Source organism: Pelodiscus sinensis, chromosome 2, assembly GCF_049634645.1.
Source record: "Pelodiscus sinensis isolate JC-2024 chromosome 2, ASM4963464v1, whole genome shotgun sequence".
Classification (NCBI taxonomy): Eukaryota; Metazoa; Chordata; order Testudines; family Trionychidae; genus Pelodiscus; species Pelodiscus sinensis.
Window position 1 is genome coordinate 64,433,698 of NC_134712.1, and position 25,516 is coordinate 64,459,213.

The window sequence follows — 25,516 nt, forward strand, 5'->3', positions numbered from 1 at the left end:
TTTTTACTACAAAATGTCTACAATGCACTAGCACGTGGTTAATCCACCTCCCCAGGAGGCAGTAGCTCTGTTGATGGGAGAAGCTCCCTCCACCACCACCCTCCCTTCCCCCCAGCACTGAGAGGGGAGGTAGGTTAGTGTGTAAGGCTACTTCAAGGTTTATGGATTTGTCACCCCTGAGCAGTCTATGTACACTGATACAAGTCTACCATAGACCTGGCCAAGTCTTCCAATGTAGATAGATTCTGAATTGTGTGATTAAGAATCCCTTCCCTTGCACATGTGCATGCACACCTGTAAGGACCTTCAAAGATCCTGCAGTAAACCAAAGTCAAGCTTTGCAAATCTAGTATATGATTCAGTTAACTGAAGCGATTGAAAAGTGCTGGACTATTTAATTCATCATAAATATTTTCACATCACCACTCTTATGGGCTGGTGGTTCTAAACTTAAATTTAAAAATGCCTGTTCTTGCAGGATGCTTGGAAAATATAGTGCTTAAAGCTAGTGTCTTACAGTCTTCAAATATCAATTCCTATCTGCTAGACCAAAATACTATGTATAAAATATATACCTCAGCAGATTTAGAAATGTTTTCTAACATTCACCTATTTTTCTCTCTGCCTATATCTGACTATAAATTAACAATGAGTACAGTAGTCAAGCAATTCAGTACAGGTTAGACCTCACTGGTCTGGCGGTCTCGGGGCCTGAATGGTCCTGAACAAGGGGATTTGCTGGACCAGAGAAGGTCCCTCTGCTTGTGGCCATGCTGCCACTGAGCTAGGGCTCCAGCCTGCCCCTTCTGCTGCCTCAATCACCTGGGGCTCTTCCTTGCTGTACTGCTGCCGTGGTTGGAGCACCCCAGCCAGAACTCTGCAGCTGCCTGGCTTCACAGCTGGGGCCAGAACTTTGAGGATGGAGCAGAGGGATGGGGCCAGAGGTCCCTGGATACAGTCAGACTAGGAGCTCTGCTGGGGCCAGAACTCTGTCATGCCATCCGTCCTATGCTCTCCTCCTTCCCCCACACACACTCTAGGCTCCTGGATGAGTTGTTGGTGCCCCTTACAGAGCTCCTGCCCTGCTGTCACACCTTCCTCTTCCTGGGCTGACGTTGCTGGACTAGGGAGTACCAGTTAAGGGAGGTTCAAGCTGTAGTGAAATAACAAAGATGGGGGACAAGATTATGCTTTGAGTACAACAAATCAACTAATTTATTACATGTTGGCTTCTAAGAGAAAACATTCTAAATTCCAGAGTGCAGTTATTGTGAATCAGTAAATATTCAGAAATACTTCATTTCTTTCAGCTAGTTCAGTCTTCTGCAATGATTCTCCTAAACCACTAATTTACAAGTTTCTGTGATAAGTGCAAATACATGAGCTATCTAGTCCCAAACTTAAGTGTTTGTGGAAACAGCTACTTGTTGCATACACTTTTATAAAAACCCAAATCCAGAGGCAGGATGTTAGACCATTCAATTTGTTATACAGTAAAACTCCAGTGGTCCAGTATCCAATGGTCCGGCCCTCCTGATGGTCTGGCACCATCTGAAACCTGGAAGTGCTCCAGGCAGCTGGACAATTGGAGCTGCTCTGCCCCTGGCTTCCCTGATTCAGCCGCTGCTGAAACTGACCAGTGGCTGGCTGGGGTCAGAGCAGCTGGGGTGCTGCTAGGTTGGTCCCGTAGCGTCTCCCTATGGCGCTGCGGGACCAACCGAGCAGCATCCCAGCTGCTGTGTCCTTGGCTTCCCTGATTCAGTCGCTGCCGGGTTGATAAGAAGCCATCAAGAGATGGAGAATTTATCACTTCCTGTAATTGTACAAATACAGTGAGCCCTCGCTACTTCGCGGTTCGACCATCGCGGATTCACGACTTCGCGGACTTTTTTCATTACGTATGTATATATTATAAAAGAAATATATCGCGGATTTTCCGGAAATTTCGAAAATAGCCGCGATATATGAAGACCCCAAATATTTCGTTAATTCCATTAATAATTAGTAATATCTGCTAACTGGTTTGTTAACAGTACTACGTAAAGGGAGGGTTTTAAAAGTCTGAATATACATGTTAAATAAATACGTAAATATGGTGTCCCTACTTCGCGGATTTTCAGCTATCGCGGTCGGGTTTGGAACCTATCTACCGCGATAAACGAGGGTTCACTGTACTGTATTTACTGTTAACATTTTGTGCTTAATTTCCAATTTGAAGTTGTCTTGTTTATGCTTCCAACTTTTGATTCTTCTTATACTTTTCTCTGCTAGATGACAGGGCCCCTAAGTGCCTGGTATTTCCTCCCTCTGAAAATACTTTGAAGTAGGAATAAGAGCCTCCGGAAAAGGGCGCTTTTTCCGGAGGATCGGGGCCAGTGTAGACGCTCTTTTCCGGCTTTTTTAAAAGCCGGAAAAAAGCGGCGGACATTTTTATTTAAATGCCGCGGGGGATATTTAAATCCCCCGCAGATTTCCCTACTACGATAGGTGAAATTAACATGCCCCTTCCGGAAAAGGGGCCAGTGTAGACGTAGCCCAGGTGTCTGGGTTAAAACACATTTTGTTTAAATGGACCTAGTTCTCCAAGCAATTCAGAATAACCTGAGTAGCTACCCTGTCATTTCTTATCACTCTACCAATACCTGTCATTTGCAAATTCTATCAGCCATGCTATATTTACTACCAGATTACTGATGAAATGTTGAGTGTTGAAATTAAAGTTACCTGCTTGCTCCAAGGCTTTGCTTCCTACATAACTTCATACAGCATATGTCAAGATATCTCTACAAATTACATTAGGTCAGCCTAGAGCCACCACAGTAATTACATTGGCTCTTTGTGTCCACACTATGCTCCTGTCAATGGTACACATCCTCATCAGGTGCATGTGCACCAACTTAAGTGGGGCAGTATCAGGCACTGACAGCTGGAGTCCTGCTGCCTGGGCTGACAGTCAGCATTGCACTGCCCTGAACCACCTGCCAGAACCCCACTCTCCAAGGCTGACAGCAGGCACCCTCCCACCATAGGGTTGACAATCTGAGCTGTCACCCTGGGGCAGCCGGGCTCAGGTGACGACAGTAACAGGCAATGTAAGCAATGCAGTGACTATAGGGATACTCTGTTAATGTAACTACAGCAACCTATGCCTCTCTTGGAGGTGGAATTATTAGGTTGGCATAGTGAGGGAGTTAAAAGTGCTGGGAAGAAAACTGTAGTGGAGATGCTTACAGTTAGACCAAGGCTACCTCTCATCGACCAGTGCAGCATAAGGATGCAAAAGTAACAGTTTAAATGGTTAAACTGATACTTACCAGTTATCAGTTTCCATTATGGTTATATGGGCTCCCTGGGAGCAACACAGGCAGGAGCTGCTGGGGAGCCAGCTGAACTGTTGACTCTGCAGTATAAAGCTTATATTTTAAATATAAATCTTATAAAAAAGTTATACTGCAGAGCCTGTAGTGCATGGATTCCAGGGTGCTGGCCCCACTGGTGGGGAGCCGGCAGCAGAGCCCACAGCAAGTATAACCGTGTAACCACTAGGATTTAGTGGTTATATGGTTACATTTTAAAACAATTTTTTACATCCTGGCTGTGTCTACACTAGCAAGTTTTTCCGGAAAATCATTTGATTTTCCGGAAAAACTTGCCAGCTGTCTACACTGGCTGCTTGAATTTCCGGAAAAGCACTGACGATCTAATGTAAAATCATCAGTGCTTTTCCGGAAAAACTATGCTGCTCCCGTTTGGGCAAAAGTCTTTTTCCGAAAGACTTTTGCCCGAAAGGGCCAGTGTAGACAGCATAGTTCTGTTTTCCGCAAAAAAGCCCTGATTGCGAAAATGGCGATCGGGGCTTTTTTGCAGAAAAGTGCGTCTAGATTGGCCACGGATGCTTTTCCGGAAAAAGTGCTTTTCCGGAAAAGCGTCCTGCCAATCTAGACGCGCTTTTCCGAAAATTCTTTTAACAGAAAACTTTTCTGTTAAAAGCATTTCCGGAAAACCATGCCAGTGTAGATGTAGCCTCCTAGTGTAATGCAGACCAGGCCTCAAAGTCAGTGGCAGACCCAGGAATAAACAGTGATCTCCACTTACCATCCTGCTTTTTTAAGTTACTTCCCCTAACCTTCCTGCACCTGCCCAATTGCTGCCGCTAATTTTGGACACTCTCATAATCAACTGGTCTGGATTGAATCTTTTCTTAGCAAAACTGCCAGTTTAACCAGACTCAAAGCAATGGCTGGGAACCTCTAGGCCAGTGATCCCCAACTTGTGGTCCGTGGACCGGTGGTGCTGTAAGGGGTCAGTGCAGAGCCTTCCAGGCTGTATCGTTTCCCGAGGCTGGGGAAGCAGAGCTGGGTTGAGGCCAGCTGTTCTTCAACCCGCGTTAATGAGCCAGTGGGCTGAGGGTCGCCGCTGGATAAGCAGTGCGGGCTGAGGGACGTGCATGTTGCGGGCGCAGCTATATTGTTGGGGGGTGAGGGCGTAAAATTGTAGTAGGGTCATGGCCTCGAGCAGGTTGGGCGCCACCGCTCTAGGGTGCCAACCCCACCTTCCCCTCAGAGAAACTGCGCTGCCCCTGGTGCGCAGCTCCCCTCCAGCCCCGCTCTGCCCGGGGGTCGCTTCGCAGCAGCCCGGGGGCCCCCTCAGTGAAGTTCCAGCGGCTGCGCGTCCTGGTGGGAGAGCGGGGGCTGCTGCAGCCACGTGAAAGGGGCAGCGGAGAGGCCTGGCCCAACGGAAAGGGCCGTGACCTAACGCCCCGCTCACGTACACACGCAGCTCGGGCCGCCAGGACTGTGTCAACTCCCCGCCCTGCAAACAGGGACCGGTAGGGGAGCCGCGCCCGGGCGCACTAGAAAAGGCGACTGGCCGGGCGCGGGCGGTTATGGGAGGAGCTAGAGCGCGAGGCGGGAGCGCCTGCGAGGTGCGCGCGACGCTCTAGCGGCCTCTCTCCAGGTGGCGCGCGAGAGGGGTTGGGACCGCCCCTCCCCTCCCCCCCATGCTGAGCCGGGGGAGCGCTGGCTGCGGCGCCGGGCTCGGGACGGGCGGCCGTCGGTGCCTGCGGGTTTTCCGCTCTGAGTCCCCAGCCGGCGGCCCCGCCGCTCTCCCTCGCCTGCCTCCAGCCTGGGATGGGGCCGCTCCCGCCTCTCATCCAGTCCGGGCGCCTGGTTGCTTTCCCCGGGCAGTTCCCGGCCCGGCCGCGGAGCCGCTGCGCCCTGGGGGAAGAGGCTGCCTCGGCTCCTCCTCCGTGAGCAGGAGCGAGAAGGGGGCGCCAAAGAGACACTGTTACCTTGCACCACTGTCTCCTGCTGCGTCATTGGGAGCCCTGCACGGGGGGGGGGGGGGGGGGCAGAGTGGAGTCCACGCTGCGCTGAGCTTGTTAGCGTGCCAGTCACAGCATGTGGGAAATACCTTTTGACAGCTGAAAGGGAATGACAGAAGCGCTGTCCCCTTCAGATGTACCGCCTTACAACAGGGCAGTACCCATGTCCAATGTTCCCGCCAATCTTTTCCCGTCCATGTGCAGAATAATTTTTTTAAGCACGCACGTGTGAATGTGCACCAGTAGAGACAAAAACACCTAGCTGTGGGTGCTTTGCTAATTAGTTGGGCGGGGCTTGACTTTCTCGTGACTGACAGCACAAGTGCAGGGCTTACAGCGAAGGCTGCCCCTGTTTCTGAGGTGGTACTGTAGACAGAAAGGTTTGGATTTCCTGCAGACTCTTTTCATGCTAAATGTAGTTTTAGAAATGTCTTAAACTGCAGAGCATTTTTCAAAGGGTAAATAACTAAATGTTTCTTGGAGGCTGTGTGTTTAGACCTTCCTCCTCCCCCTTCCCTTCATGAGGTTACTTTAAAACCATACTTGTTTTTTGCATACTCTTCACCATTTGTATGTGAGAGCATATGTGTTTGTTTCTTATTCCTCTCCATGCAAACAGGATAAGAAGATGGCCGATAAGGGAAACTATAAGTCCTCAGCAATAGGTGGTGTGTTGGAATCCACCTGTTATGTGCACTCAATGGGTAAAACTTCACCTATGGAGATGTCAGTCTTATCTAATGCTGATGAACAGCAACAGGAGGTGGGATGTATTTGTAATGTTTCTTCTAATGATGCCTTTGCATTTAAGTAGCAAAAACTAAATATCAAGTTTGTCTTTGTATTGTGAACACTCTCCCTTTTTCTGAAAGTTTCTTTTCCTTTTATTTAGAAACAGATCATGTCCTTCAGTGAATTAACATTTTAGTGGGTATAATGTCTGTCTTAAGCATTGGAGGAAATAAAAGATTACAGGGTAGTGCAGAAGTACACGTGGAAGTTTGCATATCATCCATCAGGTGTATTCTCAGTTCAAACTAATTTTCTTATTATCTCACTTTCACCATGGGCACCAAAGAGTTGTAAACTTGCACTTGGCCTGCAAGCTTTTTGACTTTATGCAATACAGCTATAGCAATTCTGGCCTGGCATGTTGTTTCTGCTGTTCATGCTGTCCTCTACTGCTTCAGTATCTTTAGTCAGCACACTATCTGGTCTGAAGAGTAGTGGTAATGAAAGGTGCTAAATGGACAGCTAGCTCAGTGGTTTGGAGACTCTAGAATACCTCTTCTGCTTTAATAGCTGAGTGGAAAGGGAAGGATAAGCAGGATCCCTCTGTCTAATAGATAACAGTGGGTAGACCCAGTTGGATTGTTTTCTTCTTAGTAGCTAGAATGGGAGAGAACAGCACGGAGGTAGACTTTCTCCATGACTGTTTCTGAAGGATTGGGCAAAAGTTTGAGAGTTGGTAATAGTCAAGGTGTTTTTTGTTTACTGAGCCCCTCTAGCATGCCTTGCAATATTAAACTAGAGTACAAATCTGCTGTTCATGCAAACAATACAGCTCTAGATATAGTGCACAGAGCGACCAGAAGGTGGAAGCAGTGCAGTTTAAAAAAAATTAAATATATAATAATGTTGATAGATTAATGTTGGGCTGACTGTGTGGAATAAAGAATTTGAATGAAAAGTGGTGGAGTGTTTAGCATAGTAGGAGTTTTAGTTCTTGGCATAAGGGACAACTTGGAGAAGACATGAAGATTAGTGGAAGGGTAGTAAAAGTGTCACAGTAATGTGGGTGGCATGAGATATAGCGGTAGGGGCGAGAAAAACATCAGAGAGAAACAAACTGGAATCCTGAGTCTTTTTGGCCAGTTGACTTAACTGTATATATTTTTAAATGTGCAGATATATCAACCTTTGAGAGTCTACTTGAGAGTCAGACCCTTCTCTAAGGCAGAGCTTGAAAGCAAAGAATCTCAGGTTGGTGGTTGTCCATAAATGACTTATTTTTGCCCTCTATGGAAAACACTTGCCTTTCATCTCAATAGAAAAGCTTTTGTAATTTTAGAGTTTAAAGTCTGTAACAGTAGATGTACTTTACTGCACCATTAAAGTTAAGAATGCTTCAAAAACAATTCTGTCTTCTAGAAAAGTGCTACTTAGCAGTCTTTATTTTCACTGATTTCTGCAGTGCACCTTGAGTGAATGAACAAGATCAGAACAGCGTATCAAATTTTGTACAGTAAACCGCTCTTTTTTCAGTTACAGTAACATGTGATAGGTAATTTAAAGACCAAACACAAAGAAAATAAATATTTGCAGTGGAGCAGTAAGTTACTTAGGTTATAGGAAAACCATGCACAAGGTAGTATTGCATGGCTTATGTGTTGTGGAAGGTAATTGCTTCTGCCACATCATTCGCAAGGTCATGTGCTCTTAAGCAGGGTGAAATTCTCTGTACATTTTTTTTTTTTGACAAGTTGCAGCTTGGGGTTGACTGGAATAGTTTTAGACCCCAAAAAAGCATAGTAGGAGTTTTGCTTTAAATTCATATGGCTATGTAAGCCTTCTTCCCCTTTTGTACCAGTTAGGACACTTAACTGTGGGGTGGGATATCCGTGTTGAAGTTCTTGCTCCAATGAATACTGAATTATTTTACACAAAGTGGAATTGCCTCAACAGGAGAGACTAAGAGACAAACTAGAACATTCAGTAGTCTGCTGCTTAGGGCCCTCAACGGAGAGATTGACTTTAAATCCCTGGTCCAGATTAGGGATTTAAATTTGGGATTCCCACATACTAGCTATGTGATGCAACGAGTAGGTTATTGAGTATTTAGGCACTACCTTTCCCTCCTATGAATCCAGCCCTTTGTTTAATCTTTAAACTGGGTTAGGAGGAACAAAACACTAATTCAGTCTGAATTAAAATGTTTATTGACTTTAAATTTGCAAAAAAAAATTCAATTAGGATTGAGCCTAATCTGCCAATGAATTGAAAAATAAGTAACTTGCCCAGCTCTAACTACCAGTTATCAAATGGATTTTGTTATAGTGTTCTAATGATTTAACTTCTGCCTCTTAAATAAGAGCTAGGGCAAGTTCCCTTTCCTAGGTTACAAATAACACCATAAGCATTCACATTGAAACTCTTCAAATGCAGTTTACATTCTACGGTTTATGCAGTTTACAGTTGGTCCAGAAACAAAATATGGAGGAAAATAGTCAGTTTTCTAATCCTTGTTTTCAGGTTCCTTGCATGAATATGGTACTGCAAAGCTTGGGATGCAAACTCTACAGGTGTTTGGAATGTGTGTTGCAAATAGGAGTGGGTGGAGGGATCCTGGCAACATTTTTAATTCTCTTGGGTGTTGTAAAAGCTTACCTTTTACAAAGCCCATATTTTGGTCCAAATCTGACAATGCACCTATTAAATATGTTAAACGTTTTGAAAAGCTATTTTAAAAGAAAGAACTTGTTTCTTTCCTTTAGGACTGTGTAATTATTGAAAATTCAGAAACAGTAACCCTACAGGCACCCAAAGAATCCTTTACCGTTAAAAACAGTGAAAAGGGGATTGGACAGTCTGTACACCAATTTACTTTCACTAAGGTAGGCTAACCTTCATGTAGTTATCTTTAGAAGGAAAGCAATGGTACCTTTTAGGAAATCATAGTTGTAGCTTGCTCTTCCATTTTTAGTGACAGTGAAAGTATTTCTGTTGCATAATTAGTTGACTATGACTTTTCAGATGTGAATTACTTGTGGTGTCTTAACTTCATTTGAAATAAAACACAATGTGTAGGACTCATGTTCACTGTTAAAGTACAGCCCTTTAGACACATTGATGCAAGTGTCAGTTAGTTGAGAGAAGGACACTTATGCAGTAATCCTGTTGCTTTCTTTGATTTAATGACATTTTCTAAAGCTTCTTGCAGGCAGTTTTTTAAAGAACAATATAGCACAAGGAAGTAGTGTGACCAAACAAAATTTTGTGCTTTATTGTCCCTCCAGATTACAAATGGATATACAGGTATTGTGGGAACGTGTTACTTTTCTTTAAGCCAGTTTTAAATATATCTTTCAATCAAGAGTATGGAAGCTTATAGCTTATCCCATTTGAATCTGAAGCCTATGTTTTCTGTTCTTGAGACATGAATACAAAATCTAGTAAAGACTATAGGAGCTTCTGTTCTCTCAATCTCAAGAGATAGTGGCTTTATGTTAAATAGCTTCATATTTAAGACTTGATCTTTCATGGAGTAGTTTTTGAATTGTAGATTCACATTTCTGCATGGTTCCCTCCTATTCTGCAATACAAGCTCAGATAATTCTTGGTTTTTGCCAGTTGCAAGTCTGCATTTATCTCAGTAGATGGAATTAAACATCTCTGACTGTGGAGCCACAACAGAAACTTGTGATCGGTTTATAGGAGATACAGAAAATGAAGCTGATGCTATTCAATTTTCTTTGTACAATTAACTTACCTTATTATCCAACTGTGAACGGTATATACAAGTTCTTTGTACCATGTAGTAATCCATTTTTCAGCAGCTCCAGACATTGGAAAACTATTATTCTTTTTTTTGTTTAGGTCTTTGGTCCAGAAACTACGCAAAGTGACTTTTTTGAAGGCACAATGAAAGATATAGTAAAATCATACATTGATGGAGCAAATGGACTGGTGTTTACCTATGGGGTTACTAATTCAGGCAAAACATTCACTATTCAAGGTACCCAAAGCAACTTTCATAAAATCCAATGAACACTTTTTGTGAGATTAATTAGTATAATACACTAATTTTTTTCTTCACAGGTTCTCCTAAAGATTGTGGAATTTTGCCTCGTTCTCTTGATATGATCTTTCACCACATAAGAGGAAGGCAATACCTGAAAATGAACTTTAAACCATATTTAAGCAATGATGTAAAGAAGCTAGATGAGACACAGGTTAAACAAGAGGAAACTATAAAAGCTGCTGTTCTTGCTTCTTTGAAAGAGGTCAGTAACCAAATACGTGTTACCTTAGGTAACATCTAAATCTTCTTCCCCTTTATTTATAAAAAAAAAAAAAAGCTGCTGCTTAATACTTTTACGAGGATCTGCTTCTGTAGTGAATTCCATTGTCAGATTTGTGCAGGATCTGTAATGTTGATTTAAGATATGGAGTCTTTGAAAAATAACAAGAGGCCATTCATGCATCATAGATTTAAACTTTTTAATGCAAACTTTGTGGGAACTCAGTCTGCTGCAGGCATGGGAAACAAGTGAAAAATATAACTGTTTGAAACCCTGCTAATGTTATGCTGTTGAGGGTCCAGTTATATAATTGTTCCCAAGATAATATCAGTAGAACCTTGATCATCTCCTTCTCAGCTGAGTTTGAGTGTAATATACCTTGAGTAAAAAGAAGCATACAGATTTGGTCTCTGTTCTCAAAACGTATGTGAAGTTGAAACCAGGCAACCAAAACAGTTCAGTTCCAGAATGACTGATTAAGGCTTTGTGCAAGGAATAGAAATGAAATTTCACTGGGGGCTGTAGGCTCCTAAGTGAGTGCATTTTGAAATTTTCATCCTATGCACCTTTTCTCATACTTATTATGAATATGATCAGTCTGACAAAACCAAAATATGCACTAATAGTCTTAAAATGGAAGTATGTATTATGGACAGCTCAGTGTGTCTTATGTCAAATATACCTGGATGGTTATGAGATTAGTGAGGTGGTTTAGTGGCCTATCTTCCCTCCCAACTGTGCTTTCTATTGCCTAAATACAGGCAGTCCCCGAGTTACACGGATCCGACTTATGTCGGATCCGCAGTTACGAACGGGGTTTGCTCCGCGTCTCCCTGGTCTGCTGGAGACCAGCAGACCAGGGAGACAGGGAGCAAAGCCTCTGAGGACGCTGGCAGCGGGACAGCCGCGGCACGTCGGGGCTGTCCCGCTGCCCGCGTGCTCCGCGGCTTTGCTCCGCGTCTCCCTGGTCTGCTGGAAACCAGCAGACCAGGGAGACGCGGAGCAAAGCCGCGGAGGACCTGGGCGGCGGGACCACGGTGTGTCTCTGTCCACCGCCTGTGTCTTCCTGGTCTGCTGGGGGGGGCGGGGTGCAACTAGTACAACCCCCCCCCCCCCAGCAGACCAGGCTTTTCTCTGGATGCCTGTGGTAGAGCAGCTGGGGCGCTGCCGGTTGGTCCCGCAGCGCCGCTCTGGGCGCTACTGGACCAACCCGGCAGCACCCCAGCTGCTCTGCCCGAGGCGTCCCCAAGTCAGCCGCTGCTGAAACTGACCAGCGCTGACTACAGGAAGCCCGAGGCAGAGTTGCTCTGCCTCGGGCTTCCTGTAGTCAGCTGCTGATCAGTTTCAGCAGCGGCTGAATCTGGACTCCAGTTCTGACTTACATACAGATTCAACTTAAGATAGGGTAGGTTTGTTCTTGTACGTAACCCGGGGACTGCCTGTAGTCATGACTACTTTTGAAGTAGTCCAGTTTACTATGAGACACGTATCTCCTTAATAAATGAGAGCAGAAATTATTCTAGCAACTCATTCAAGCTCACTCATATTTGTTAAGAATGCTGCTGCAAAAATCATTCTTCCAGCCCATTGCTTTTCTTTATCTTTCCTCTTTATATCCTCAAATGTAAGTAGCTGTCTTTACTTTCAAGACCCTTGGTGGCCTATCACTTGCTATCAAGATGTTGACTCTTGCTTCTAACCCATGCCAGACAAGATTGCCCACCTGTTTAAATTTTCAAAGTTGCACTTTTGTGCTTTCTTCCATGCTGACCCTCATGGTTAGGAGGAGTGCCTCGTAAACCATCTGCAACTCGGTTATCCTAAAAGTTCCTCCTTTAATTTTTTTTCAAGAAAAGAAGATTTAACTGCAGTTAGGCCACTGGTATCACTTCCTGTCTGACAACCATTATTGTTTTACTGATTCTTTGTGCTCTCCCTCTAGGTGTTGATTCTGTGGGTGCTCCAGGGTTAGTGTCCTTATATGTGGAGAAGTGGAGGAAAGGTTGGTGCTGCGCAACTACAAGTTGCCAGCTCTCTCCCTCCCAGCACCTCCCCCCCCCCCCACTTGCTTTGTATCTGCTGTTCTGCAGCATGCAGGAGGCCCTCATGAGCAGGAGGAGGAATAAGGGTGGAGTTGCCTTAGAGGAGGTACTGGGGATGGGAAAAGGTTGGTCAGGCATGGGGGCTTGGAGGAAGAGGCTGAGTGGGAGTCAACACTCCCTCTCCTCCCTGCACATTAGAAAGTGAGTATTTCTAGCTTCCTGATTTGTCTGTATCCATCTGTGGTCTCTTGTCTTATACTTAGTCCCTTCCCTAAAGATCTTGTGACAGTGGTGGTCAACCTCTGGCCCGTGGGGTCCTTAGGACATTTTGTTTACTGTTGCTCAGGGTTGCTAGATTGTGCTGACTTCCATCCACATAGTTTTTTTCCTACCGGTATTGCCAAAGTGAAACACATTCCTTGAAAGTAGGAATAAGAAATCCTCCGGAAAAGGGCTTATTTTCCGGAGAATCACGTCCAGACTGGCGCTTTTCTCTGGCTTTTCCGGCTTGGGGATAAAAGCGGCAGCCATGTAAATGCAAATACCACGGGGGATATTTAAATCCCCTGCGGATTTGCAATTCCGAAGTGTCTAATCTGCATCCCTCTTCCGGAAAAGGGGTGCAGTGTAGACACAGCCATGTAAAGCAAGGGCAAATTGATTGGATGCAATCAGCATGCACCTCATTTCATGTTGCATGCAGAGAGAACACACTGCTCTCACATTTAAAGGGTTGCTATGGTTCAGTCTGCACACCCCGCACATTCTAGGTACACAAACACAGTTAGCAGAGCTACCCTAACCTGAGAGACCATCTTGGTTACAACAATCTTGCGGCCCACTCACTAGCTTAGGTTGACCATCGCTGTCTTACACTATACCTTACTCCAGCCTGAATTCTTCTTGTAAGGCTTTTGCTGAACTTAGCAAAAACTGAAGCTTACAAAAGAATTAGGAAGGAAGACCAGTTATTGTTACAATGTCAAAATTCCATAGTCGAGAGCTCATACATGCACTTACTACAGTTCTTGAGGATCTTTTTTTGAATAGCAGATAATTGGTTAAACTGTGTCTGTCTTTTATTTTAGTGCAGAAGAATTGCTAAGGCTTAATTCTTTTGTTGCTATAGAATTTTAGTACAGTAAACTTCCGATAATCTGGCAACTTTAGGACCCAGGGGGTGCCGGATTATCTCATTTGCCAGACTATCGGAAGGGGGGGGCTATGAGGGGTCTGGAGTGGGGTGGGAGGGATGCCACCCCAGACCCTTCATAACCCCCCCCTTCTGATAGTCCGGCTCTGCCCCAGGCGTCCCTGATTCAGCCACTGCTGGTCAGTTTCAGCAGTGGCTGAATTGGGACGCCTGCAGCAGAGCAGCTCGAGTGCTGCCGGGTTGGTCCGGTAGCGCCGACGCTTGGTGCGGCGAGACCAACCTGGCAGCACCCCAGCTGCTCTTGGGGACGCCTGGGGCAGAGCAGCTGAGGTGCTGCCGGGTTGGTCCCGCAGCGTTGCTCTTCGGCGCTACTGGACCAACCTGGGAGCCCCCCAGCTGCTGATACTGATCAGTGGCTGACTCCAGGAAGCCTGAGGCAGAGCTGCTCTGTCTCAGGCTTCCTGGAGTCAGCCGCTGATCAGTAGGTCCGGAGGGGCAGCGCTACGGGACCTACCGGCAGCACTCCAGCTGCTCTGCCCTGGCTTCCCCAATTCAGCCGCTGGTCAGCTTTAGCAGCGGCTGAATCGGGGAAGCTGGGGGCAGAGCAGCTCCAATGGTCCGGCTGCCCGGAGCACTTCCAGGTTCCTGATGGTGCCGGACGATCAGAAGTGCCGGACCATCAGATGCCGGACCAATGGAGTTTTACTGTAGTGTGCTCTAGAAAGATTGTTCTTCATGATGAGAATATTATATTGCAAACAAATATGTGGAGGACAGAGGAAAATAAATGCTTGGATATACTACTTTAGTAAAATTTGAACAATGTTTGGGACTTTAATGACACCAGAGTCAGCTTTTTGTTTTATGAAATCAAATTCTGGATGTAGCCAGATGAAATTTGCAGTAATTTTGATATTTAGGTGTGAAGGACCACTTTCTTTATATTGATCAAGTTCCAGTAACTTATCAAGGCACTTCTCTTGTACATATAGTTTAAGGCCAGAAGGGACTACTAGATTATATAATCTGTTATCTATGAAGCGTTTTTTTCTGACTTGCTTGAATTCCTTGTAGTTGACATTTCTGAGCGCCCTGTACCATCCAGTATCTCTAGCTACTCTTAATAATAGAGTATTGCTTCACTATGTTTACAGTCTTCTACTTAAGTTCCTTTCAGCTAGATTATCTAGAGAATCTAACCATTTTTAAACAAGTGGACATCTTCCTTTCTTTTTTCAAGTAAATTTTTTAATTTTGCTTACTGGTTTTTCTTTCAAAAGAGTTCACTGTTTATGTTGTGTTAGATTAAACACCGACTTTCTCAGTCGTGACTAACTATACTATCCATATGAGAAATCAGATTCTGACATTCTTTTCTGTTGCTTGCTCCTGAATGGGTAGAGAGAGCTGTCCATTCCCTTCTATGTAAAATATTCACTGAAGAACAATGGCTGAAGCAGGGCCAAAATATTGGGAGGAGGAGGAAAAGGCCTGGAGCTCCATTCAGGATGCCAAAGATCAAATTGTTGGCATGGGGGTGGGCAGATGGGAGATGGACATAACATTTAAGAAAAGAGGATGTGGCAATCTGATGCTAGTTTACTGTTGCTGCTTTTGCAAATGTAAAACCTTTAGTGAAAACAGTGGCTGCCAGCAGGTGGCCAAGAAATGACTACTTTGAATATAAATTTTAGGCCTAACTCAAGAATTCTGTGTGGTGGTTTTGTTCTTTTTTGTTCATGACAACAGTTTTTCCCTTAGTTACAAGAATTATTTGTCTTTGTGATTTTGTTTTGTTGCTTATAATTAACTTTTTTCCCCTCAAAAATTAGTGTTGGAGGTGAAGACAAGCTCAGTGTAACATTGTCACTGTTGCACTCGTTTTTCAAATATGTTATGTTGGTAACATGCCTTTAAAAACTTTATTTTATCAAGGAAGAGGCGTCCAAATCTCCAGTTCAGAACGCTTCATTGTGCATCTTGGAATCTGAGTCTTCTTGCAGCTATTCTTTAACAAGTCTGCCTTCTGAGCCACTAGGTAAAATATACTTGAATTCTTTTAGTAAAAATGAATTCGGTGTCTGCTGGAGTTGTTTTAAGAATGGAGGGAATGGAAGCAGAATATTTCATAATTGGTAGCTCATGGAAAACTTTAAAGTCTAAGATAAAGATTAACATTTTGAAAATGGATTAAAATGTAAAGAAAAATAAATAAGACATTTTTAAAATTCTCTAATAGCTTTTCCACCTTTAAATGGTGGTTTAGTTTGCTAGTCAAAAAAAGGTTTGATCAGGACTTGTGGTTAGAGATATAAAGTTAGCGGTTGCATAAAAGGAGAAAATAGGAAAACATAAATCATTTGCAAGTGTTTTTGAGTTGCAGATATTTGATGGGAAATGTTAAAACATGAGAAATATGAGACCAATCTGTCAAGTGTGCTCATGTGTTCATTAGGTATATTCAAAAAATTTGAGAGGTTATTAAAAATCTAAATTTTGTGCACAAACTGCAGAGTCCCTATTACGCAATTTTGAATTTCAGAGGCTTCTTAACAATTTCAGACTTGCCAATAAGGTGCTTGAACAATCTCTCTTTTTATTTTATTTTATTTTTGTGTGTGTGTGTGGTTTTTTTTTTTTTTTTTTTTTTATGGTTAACAGTGGAGGACTCTGTTTTACTGGACGCTGATGGGATTAAGCATCAGAGAATGCAGTTTTCGGTGTGGGTTTCCTTCTGTGAAATTTATAATGAGTATGTGTTTGACCTTCTGGATGTATTTGCTATGTCAAAAAATCAAAAACGCAAAATTCTAAGAATCTGTGAGGATCCAGGGGGAAGCTCTTGTATAAAAGGTAATAACATTACTGTTGTGATGTTATTTGTCTTGTATAAATGTTAGTAACTTGATGTGTTTGTAAACAAGTCTCTTTCTACAGATTTAAAGTGGATCAACATTCAGAGCACTGAAGAGGCTTGCAAAATATTAAAAACAGGAAACAAGAACCGAAGCTTGGCTTGCACTAGAATGAACCAACACTCAAGCAGAAGGTTTGCTTGCCTGTAACAATATATATGTCCATGTACTTTACCCTTTTTTGTTTGTTTTAAATTGAAAAAAATTATAATACTTTGAAAGCATCTTTGGAAAGAACTATCAGTTGATTGCTGAAGACGTTGCTTGATTGTATTCTTGCCATTGTAGCCGGTCCTTAAATTCCCTTGTTTGGGGAAGAGAGGTTTTGACAAAGCTGGTTTAACAGTAATTTGAGTAATTTTCTTCACCTCTTCAATCTGACCGGTATGGTGATCCCTTTTTGAGTCAAGGGCTGCTGACCGACAGAAAAATCAGTCAGGGGCTGCACACAAGTGAGAAACAAACTGAGAAACTCCTGACTGAGGAGGATAAAAACCCTCCCCACATTCCCCTTGAACACCAGAGCCTGGGGGGAGGCAAGCTAATAGATTTTGTGCTCCAGCCCTGCAAGTGGGTTGGAGCACTAGCACAGACTCTCCAGTGCAGAGCCTCGGGGGCCCGTAGCCAGGCAAGTTGGGGGCTGCATCTGGCCCCTGGGCCTGAGGTTCCCCACCCCGATCTAAGGCCTCACTATGGTACAGAAATTGCACAGGTTTAATCACTTTATCTCAAAATGGATCAAATCCTGTATCCAGTAATCAGATCCATACAATTGAGATGACAAATCAGTGGATCTTTGTAGAGATAAATAAAATAGGATTGGAATGGCTATTTTCTCTTCAGCCTCAGAAGGTAGTACAGGGTTAGGGATATCAGTGGTTAACCAGTAAGCATCACATTTATAGTTAACTGACAGTGCAGCTAGGCTAGAGCCAACAGCCCTCTCCAACCAGAGCACCCCCTGCTTGCTAGGCTCAGCCAGAGCAGTCCCGCCGCCCCATAGCAGGCCTAGCCAGGTTACAACAGCCCTCCTCACCCTTGAGATCCTGTTTAAGTGGTTAATTGGTTAAATGTTATATTTAACCAGTTAACTGATTAAACAGGATTTTACTAGGCAACTGCTTGGTCTCCAGTTGGGGTTTCTCAAGATTTCCTTGTCTTCCCACTATCATTTAACCTGCAGTAGAGCCTTTCTTCTGATGCTAATATGTGTACCTTTTGCCAGACTAAGATATTGCAGTTCATCTTTCCATTTAGTCTCTATGGATACAGCTAGTTGGCTGTAGCTCAGTTCAGAAAAGACTGAGATGATATAGGGTTATGTTTAAGTAAGGGGGAAAAGTATGCCCATTTGTTACTCAGTTTTATAACACGGGAAGGTTCTTTTTACACTTTGCTGTGTGATGTCTGTTTATCTGTTGAGCAAGGATGCTTTTTTCAGTCTGTCTTCAATGGGAAAGCTCACAATCTCCTATTGTACAGTGGCAGCCTGAATCCACCCATAGAAGGCCATGCTTGATTATCCCTTAAGCTAGTGCAGAGCATAACTGTCCTCTTCAGCAGGGAAAGTACCTTAATATCTTACAGGTACTGTCCTTTTGCAATCCATGTCTATACCAGCTGTTTAAATAGCTCACTGCTGGCTTTTGCTGCAGCTCAGCCAGCTCTTGCCAGAACTGCACACCAAGGTGCACCCACTTACTTTCACTTCTGGTCTCCTTTCTTAGCAAAGCTTCATGCATGGAACAGTTACACTGATGCTCCATTTCTGATTCTAAGTCATGGCCTGTACACACTAAAATAATGCCTTCAGAAACTGTGACTCAACAGTTGGAGTGCCTTTATACCAAACTTTTTAGTAGAGATTAACTAGGGTGCTCAGACTATGCAGGAGGAATTAGAAGCAGAACATACTAATGCTGAAATTTTACTTCCATCTAGTCTAGCAGCCAGAGTATCAAATTTCAGAGCACTAATGACTGCTTCTTTCTGAGGGTATTGATCTAGGGCAGCGCTTCTCAAACTGCGGTCTGTGGACGACTAGCAGTCACCAGCTGCCTTCCAGGTGGTCTGTGGCTTGAGCTCAGCCTCCCTCCCTGGCAACAGGGAGCCTGCACTGGTGCTCCAGGCTCACCACTCCCCTGTGAGGTTGGAGTACCACCACTAGCTTCTTTCTGGAGGCAAGGGAGAAAGTCCTGAACCTCCTGGCCAGATTTTGCCCACAGGGAAGAAGCAGAGCCAGAAGCAGGTCTGCACGCTGCTGCTCCCTCTCCCCCAGCTGGGGGAACAGCAGTGCAAGGACACACTGCCTGGAGGCTTTCCCTACTGCTCCCATTTGCTCTGCCCCCGGCTTCCTGGAATCAGCCGCTGATCAGTTTCAGCAGCAGCTGACTTGGGGACGCCTGGGGTTCTTAAGTTGATTCTGTATGTAAGTCAGAACTGGCGGTCAGTTTCAGCAGTGTCTGAATCTGGACGCCAGTTCCGACTTACATACAGATTCAACTTAAGAACAAACCTACAGTCCCTATCTTGTACGTAACCCAGGGACTGCCTGTACGAGGAAAACCTTACAGCATATTGGGTAAACTGAACAATAGCTAATTTATGTATATGCTAAAAACCAGGGTGATTTAATAGACTAGCAGATTCCTCTTATCCCCTTCCAAATCAACTCAGTGTATTTCCAGGGAGTTGGAACTTCAGAGGCAGGGGAAGATCTAGTTCCTGTCTGAAGTTCTTGTATTCAGGGATCCCTACATTAATCTGTCATGGATCAGTAGATTTCTGTATGCCATTGAAGCCAAACTCTGACTCATGAAAACCATTTTCCTCCTCTGAAGCAGCTAACTCCCATACTTTAAGTACCTCTGTTTAGCTCTTTACCTTGTTTTTTATTGGCATTTATCGTATAATATACGGACTTTTATTGGCTGTACAAATATGCACCTTAACATGTATTTTGTCTGATGCTTAATTTTCTCTTATACATGTTAATACCACTCAACTAGTTAAAAACAAAATACTTGTTCAACTCAAATGTTGTTCTAGTTGGAAGTGTGATTGTTGATGACCACTTGTCTGTTTTTCCCTGCTAGTCACAGCATATTTTCTATCAGACTACTAAAACTAAGTGTTGAAGAGGAACCTCATATTCTTGGGGTTTCAGAGTAAGTGCCTTTTATGTCTCAATTTTACAATAAAATTAATTGAGAGAGCTAATAGTGAAACTGTCTTAAACTGCTGTTTTCTGGCACAACCAAACTCTGACCTTACTAAGTTAAGATAAGAGGAAGCTGCATTCCAATTTTGGTGGTCCTAGCTCTTAATGATTCTTAAGAATCATTAAAAAAGGGATAGAGAATAAGAAGGAGAATATCTTGTTGCCACTATATAAAACCATGGTACTCCCACATCTTGAATACTGCATACAGGTGTGATTACCTCATCTCAGAAAAGATACATTGGCATTGGAAAAGGTTCAGAAAGGGGCAACAGAATGATTGGGGTTTTGAATGGGTCCCATATGAAGAGAGATTTAAAAAGACTTGGGCTTTTATCTTAGAAAAGAGACGACTAGCCCTTCACTTGCCTAAGGTTCTGAGGTGTGGGGGGGGGAGGGATTGGAGTCAGGTGCGGGATTGGGGACAGAGTTTAGATGTGGGCAGGGGAATGAAGGGTGTAGTGCTTACCTGGTGCAGCTCCTGTTAAGTGACTTGCATCTTCCACTGGCTGCAGGAGTGCTCAGAGCAGGGGTGGTGTGCAAAGACACATTACTTTTGCCCCTCCCAAGGGACTCAGAGACATGCTGGCAGCCACTTCTGGATTTGGAAGTGGAGTGGGCAGTCAGGAAGCCACTTTAGCCCTGCTATGGTGCCAGTGGTGGGAGTAGGGCCCCATACCCTTTTTAAATGGCCTTGGAGAGGCAGACAGAGCTGGGGGGAAGGTATGTAGGGGTGGCAGTGGCAGGTGGGGCCAGTGCGGGAGACCTAGCCCTGAACTTCATTGGAGCCAGACCCCTGTGCTCTTATGCTTGTGGAGCACAACCCCCATGGGCCCATACAGCTCTCCACTCCTGGTTCTGTATTTGCCTGCATACTTTGATTAGTGTACAACTGCATCATACCCTGAGCAGCCATCCCTCTTGTATATTGAATGACGTACTTGTGAACATAGTATGATCATGTAATTAGTCATATACATGTAAATGTCTAAAATTTGCATAGGCATAGATTGCATGGGCAATCTACTTAAAAGTTTTGACATGCCCAAATGTACTTGACTTTGTAACCTAAAATAATGTCCTTGTAATGCAGTTTTTAATGTAGTTAGTTATCTTGGGACAAATATTTCTCTAAGCATTCTGGTGGGCCATGTGAGGGCAGATCATTAGCCTAATTCAAATTTTGGTAGCATATAATGCTGCCTTTGTCCAGTGTTGACACATGGCTATATAGGTCAGTCTGTGGGGAACTCCTGTCCTTTGCACACCTGTTGGAAGCTGCAGAAACAAACTACTCTGCATCCAAAAAGTATCTGCATTTTATTACTAATACTCTGCACTAGTATTTCCAGGCAGCTGTTATCCTTAAAGGCATTCTGCCCTGAAAAATTAAATTCTGTACACTATTTTAAAATTCTGGAAGTTTTATTTGTCAGTAAATAAATGCAGAGTCTCCATCATGGCAATCAGGAGCACTGGCCACTGGCTGGAAGGTAAGAGATGACCCTGAAACCCTCCCATTTACCCCCCACCCCCAGTACACTCAGAGGTAAGGCTGCATCCATTTGTGATGTAGCATAAAGTCTGGGCCTGCCCCAGAAACACCCTTGGGTCCTGCACTTTGTGCTGGGTATCAGGCAGGCAGGATCCAAGTGGAAAGGGGCTTAGTGTGGAGAGATCCAGGTATGGGGTGAGAGCATTCTATATGAGGAAAATCTGGTTGCAAACCGCTCAGTGGGGAGATCTAGATGCACAGAGGCTTGTTGGGGGCTGGGGTTTCAGGGTGCAGGGGCATTGTGACCATCTGTAGGGGCTTCCAAGTGAAGATGGTGGGGGCTCAATAGAGGGGTCTGTGTTTGGGCTCTGATGGAGTAGGAGTCTGGGTGTAGCTAGTTAAGGGGTGGGGTCTGGATGTGGGGGCTCAGAGTGTTGCAATGGGGAGGAATTCCTCAGGTTGGGGGTTTGGGTTCAGGAAGCTCTGGGGGATGGTTTGTGTGCAGGAAAGAGGAGTCTAGAAGCAGGGGTTGTGGTTTGGTGGGGTGAAGTTTGGGTATAGAGGGCTAGGTGAGTTTTGGATGTGCTTGGGTAACACTTGGCAGGGGTGTTTAGGTATTGGAGGTCCAGATTTACAGGTGTGGATGGGGGAGTAGTTTTCTGTACAGTGACCCTCTTCTTCCTACAGCTGGTAGCTTTTTGGGGGTGGGTCTGACACAGCCCTACCTATTCCTTGCAGGGAAAGAGGAAGTCCTATCCCAGCTGATCCAAGTACAGGGTAGAGGTCACTGGTCCGGTATCCTGAGCCCTACAGTGATTTACCCCTCCATCAGCTGCTCCTCATGCTTGAAATGATGCACCTGCACTTTTAGGGAGTGGTGCATGACTGCTCTTACAGCTTCCCTTTGTTTCCCTGTCAAAGTCATTTTTCTGTGGGAAAGCAAAGAAATCTGTGGGGGATATGAATTGTGTGCATGCACAGCAGTGCAGAATTTCCCCAGGAATAAGTTCATGCAGTACTGAAATTGACTACGATAATGATCCAAGTACTTCTAACAGGTTTTTCTCTTCTAAGAGAAAGTGCATTGGTAGCACTCATTTGAGGTCAAGTTGTTGTTAGAATAGTCCTACATTGAGATTTGGGTTCCTATGAATACTGGTACTAAAAAATTGGATAAATGTACTGAATGCACCTGTTTCCATTGTTGTTAAAAAAAAAAAAAAAAAAGAGCTATGATGTTGACTTGACTAACTCTGTGGAATATGGAAATAGTAATTACAGTATTTAAGCTATTGCAGTGTATTTAACTGTAGCTATATTATCTGATGATTAACTGATGACCTACTCTGGTCTTTGTACAAAGCCTTCCCTTCAATAAAAAACTGTTTCTTGCATTTTGTTTGCCAAAAGCCACTGAACGATCAAACATTAAAAATAAGGTATTCTGTACTGTGACTCTTGAATGTATATCCAGAAATGTTAAGATTTAGTGGTTTTTATCACACCGACTTATCCAAAAATAAACAGTGTTAAAATTATACAATATTTACATTACTGATTAATTCTTTCATTTAGAATGTCTCTTTGTGACTTGGCTGGGTCTGAACGGTGCAATAAAACACAAGCCTTTGGAGACAGACTAAAAGAAGCAGGGAATATTAATAATTCTCTTTTTATTCTTGGGAAATGCATGGCAGCACTGAAGCTGAATCAGAATCCTAAGTAAGTGAGAAGACTTAAAATAGTAACTTGCATTTTAGTTCAGCTAAAAGACTAACCGTGCAGTGCACAGCACTGAAGTGATTCTGTAAACTTGCACAGTGGTTCACTTAACAAATATCTTTTATGTGGGAATGTGGTAGAAAAGACATTAAACTGCAAAACCTGTGAATTTCAGACTGCAAACAACCAATTATTTTTAAGTGTAGATTTTTCTCAGTCTGTGTAAGTAGAGTCACTCAACAAATTAGAAACAAGACTGTACTTGACATAAGATTCAAGTATCTCCTTTTTATGAATGGTATGAACTTCGCCAAAGGCAGATTTCTTGTCCATATCCCCCCCCTTTTTTTTTCTTGACTTTTAAAAAATATCTGCCATAAACATTTCCTTGGACACTATTTGGGATAGAGATGTCAACAGTAGTCAACTAGACGATTAACCAATAGTTCTAGGTTTATTGGTTAATCTTGTCAACCACTCGCATGCCCCCCTTGCTGCCTCTGTGTCAGAGGCAGCAAGGGTGGTGATGGGGAAGCAGGAGCTGGTGCTGGGGGAGCTAGCTTAAAAGCCAGATCTGCATGCGCCCCACCCCCCAGCACCAGCTCGCAGTGCCACCTGTCCCTCCCCCACTGCTGCCTCTGCTGTAAAGCAGCCCATGTCTACGAGGGGGTCCAAGCTCCTCACGGACAGGGGCTGCTGCCATCCCGCACTGCTGCCCCTGTATCAGAGGCAGCAGCACGGGGTGGCAGGCAGCAGGTCTGAGTGGGGAGCCGGCTTTTAAACTGTCTCCCCTTGCAGACCAGCTCCTGCCTAGCACCCTGCACTGCTGCCTCTGAAGCAGCAGCGTGAGGTGGCAGGAGGCTCCCCAGGAGTGGAGCCTGAGTGCACTGGCTGCCGCCCCTCGCCCTGGGACTGTAGAATAGTCAAGTAACTGATAAGAATTCATGCAGTTACTCAACTATTCTGTCACCCAGTATCTAACATCCCTAATTTGGGAACATGTTCAGGGACGTTGCATTCAAACTTGGGTGTTTTTATGGAAAAGTACATGTTTCCTCAGCATAACTTTAGAAAATGTATTGGTCAGCTATGCATCTGCTATTATGACTTGCTCAGATTTCTTCATGGAAATTGTACAATTTCTTTTTTTAAGAGTGAAACCAAGCTATATTCCATTCCGAGAGAGTAAACTCACCCGCCTCTTTCAACCATTCTTCTGTGGTAAAGGCAAAGCTTGTATGATTGTCAATGTTAATCAGTGCGCTTCCACTCACAATGAGACATTACATGTAATGAAATTTTCTGCTATAGCCAAACAGGTAAGTAGAAGTCTACTTCTCCTGAAGCACTATTACACTTAACTTGTGAATTGCCTAGGTTGACTGACACACACAAACTCCTGATCATATGGTTTGTGTATGTAAGACTTTATGATTTGAAGAACATCTGGCTTGTTTCTTTTGGGCTTATCTTATATTACCACACTATCCCCTACATATTATATTGGGTTTTTGTTTTTGTTTTTTTCAAAGTTTTTAATAGTCTTAACCTTCTTGAAATAATTTTTTTTCTAGTCAGATACATAGAATTATATTCCTTTGTTAGTGTGCAGTTACTTAGTGTGACCAGACAGAGAGCTAGCCATGTTATACCATCTGTAGATATGCAAATAGTTAAATTACATACTGCACATGTGCTCAATTTATGAATATTTAAATACATGAATTGCACAAGCTGATAATTTGTCCCCAAACTTTTTATCAGCAGATTTAAGAGGTGCAGTAAGAAGAGGCATTCTCTAGTTTCTTATAACCAATATCCTAAACAAGATCTCTAGTTTTGGAAATTGTTCTGATATCTGCTTAGATACCGAATAATAGCAACCTTAAAAAAAGTTGGAAAAAACCTGAAAAAAAAAAAAAAAAAAAAAAAGGATCTTGTTTTAGTAAATAAAAACTGAGGGACAATAGGATTAAACTTCTGTCCTGAACGTACATGTATTATAACAGATTCTTTAGATGGTTTGATGTAGCTCCTTATATTTATGTCAGAAAGAAACACCATTTTCCCCTCACAGTACATGTTATTTTATGACTAATTTTCAGGTTACTCAGACAATCCACTCCCAAACCTTTGAATATTTTGCCCCAAGATTACTTGGGAAGGATGGCAAGCCTATAGTACATTTTGATGCCAACATATTTTCTGAAGAACTTCCTGATGAAGATATCGATACCTTCTCCTCTGAAGAGGAAGTGGACATCACCATCATGACCCACGAGGTAGTTAAAATCTATTTAGTCATGCATACTGTGTAGTCTTGACTTTGGCTACATTCAATTTCAGTCAATATAATCAAACCATAGGAGAAGTAACATTGTCTAACATGAAAGGTTGACTTCCTGCTCAGTCTAATTTTAAAATGGTTTGGGATGGTAGGATGACCCACCTTAATTTTAAAAGGCTAAGTAGAATAGAAATGAGACTAGGGATATTAGCGAGTAGTTGACTACCAGATAAGCATAAGCTTATTGTGTAGTTGAGTGGAGTATCAACTGCTTCCTTCCCGCCCCCCTCTCCCAGGAGTCGGTGCTGGGAGGAACTAGCTTAAAAGCCAGTTCTCCC

At 43.6% G+C, this 25,516-nt stretch overlaps 1 protein-coding gene across 6 annotated transcripts in view; it reads left to right on the plus strand.

Annotated features, from left to right (window-relative positions):
* The first annotated feature begins 3,916 nt into the window (after nucleotides 1–3,916).
* Nucleotides 3,917–25,516, plus strand: part of LOC102446292 (kinesin-like protein KIF20A) — a 38,085-nt gene continuing 16,485 nt past the window's right edge. Inside the window, exons 1-13 of one of the 6 annotated variants that reach the window (XM_075920674.1) lie at nucleotides 3,917–4,828; nucleotides 5,943–6,086; nucleotides 7,232–7,306; nucleotides 8,818–8,937; nucleotides 9,920–10,058; nucleotides 10,142–10,326; nucleotides 15,475–15,577; nucleotides 16,201–16,392; nucleotides 16,477–16,588; nucleotides 19,550–19,621; nucleotides 22,745–22,891; nucleotides 24,045–24,210; nucleotides 24,997–25,173. In XM_075920674.1, the coding sequence (XP_075776789.1) occupies nucleotides 5,952–6,086; nucleotides 7,232–7,306; nucleotides 8,818–8,937; nucleotides 9,920–10,058; nucleotides 10,142–10,326; nucleotides 15,475–15,577; nucleotides 16,201–16,392; nucleotides 16,477–16,588; nucleotides 19,550–19,621; nucleotides 22,745–22,891; nucleotides 24,045–24,210; nucleotides 24,997–25,173 (1,623 nt within the window). In that variant the 5' untranslated portion in view covers nucleotides 3,917–4,828; nucleotides 5,943–5,951. Of the gene's footprint in view, nucleotides 4,957–4,993; nucleotides 5,249–5,328; nucleotides 5,782–5,942; nucleotides 6,087–7,231; nucleotides 7,307–8,817; nucleotides 8,938–9,919; nucleotides 10,059–10,141; nucleotides 10,327–15,474; nucleotides 15,578–16,200; nucleotides 16,393–16,476; nucleotides 16,589–19,549; nucleotides 19,622–22,744; nucleotides 22,892–24,044; nucleotides 24,211–24,996; nucleotides 25,174–25,516 lie in introns of those variants that run through there. The other 5 variants (XM_075920670.1, XM_075920672.1, XM_075920669.1 and 2 more) reach the window with 5 other exon arrangements.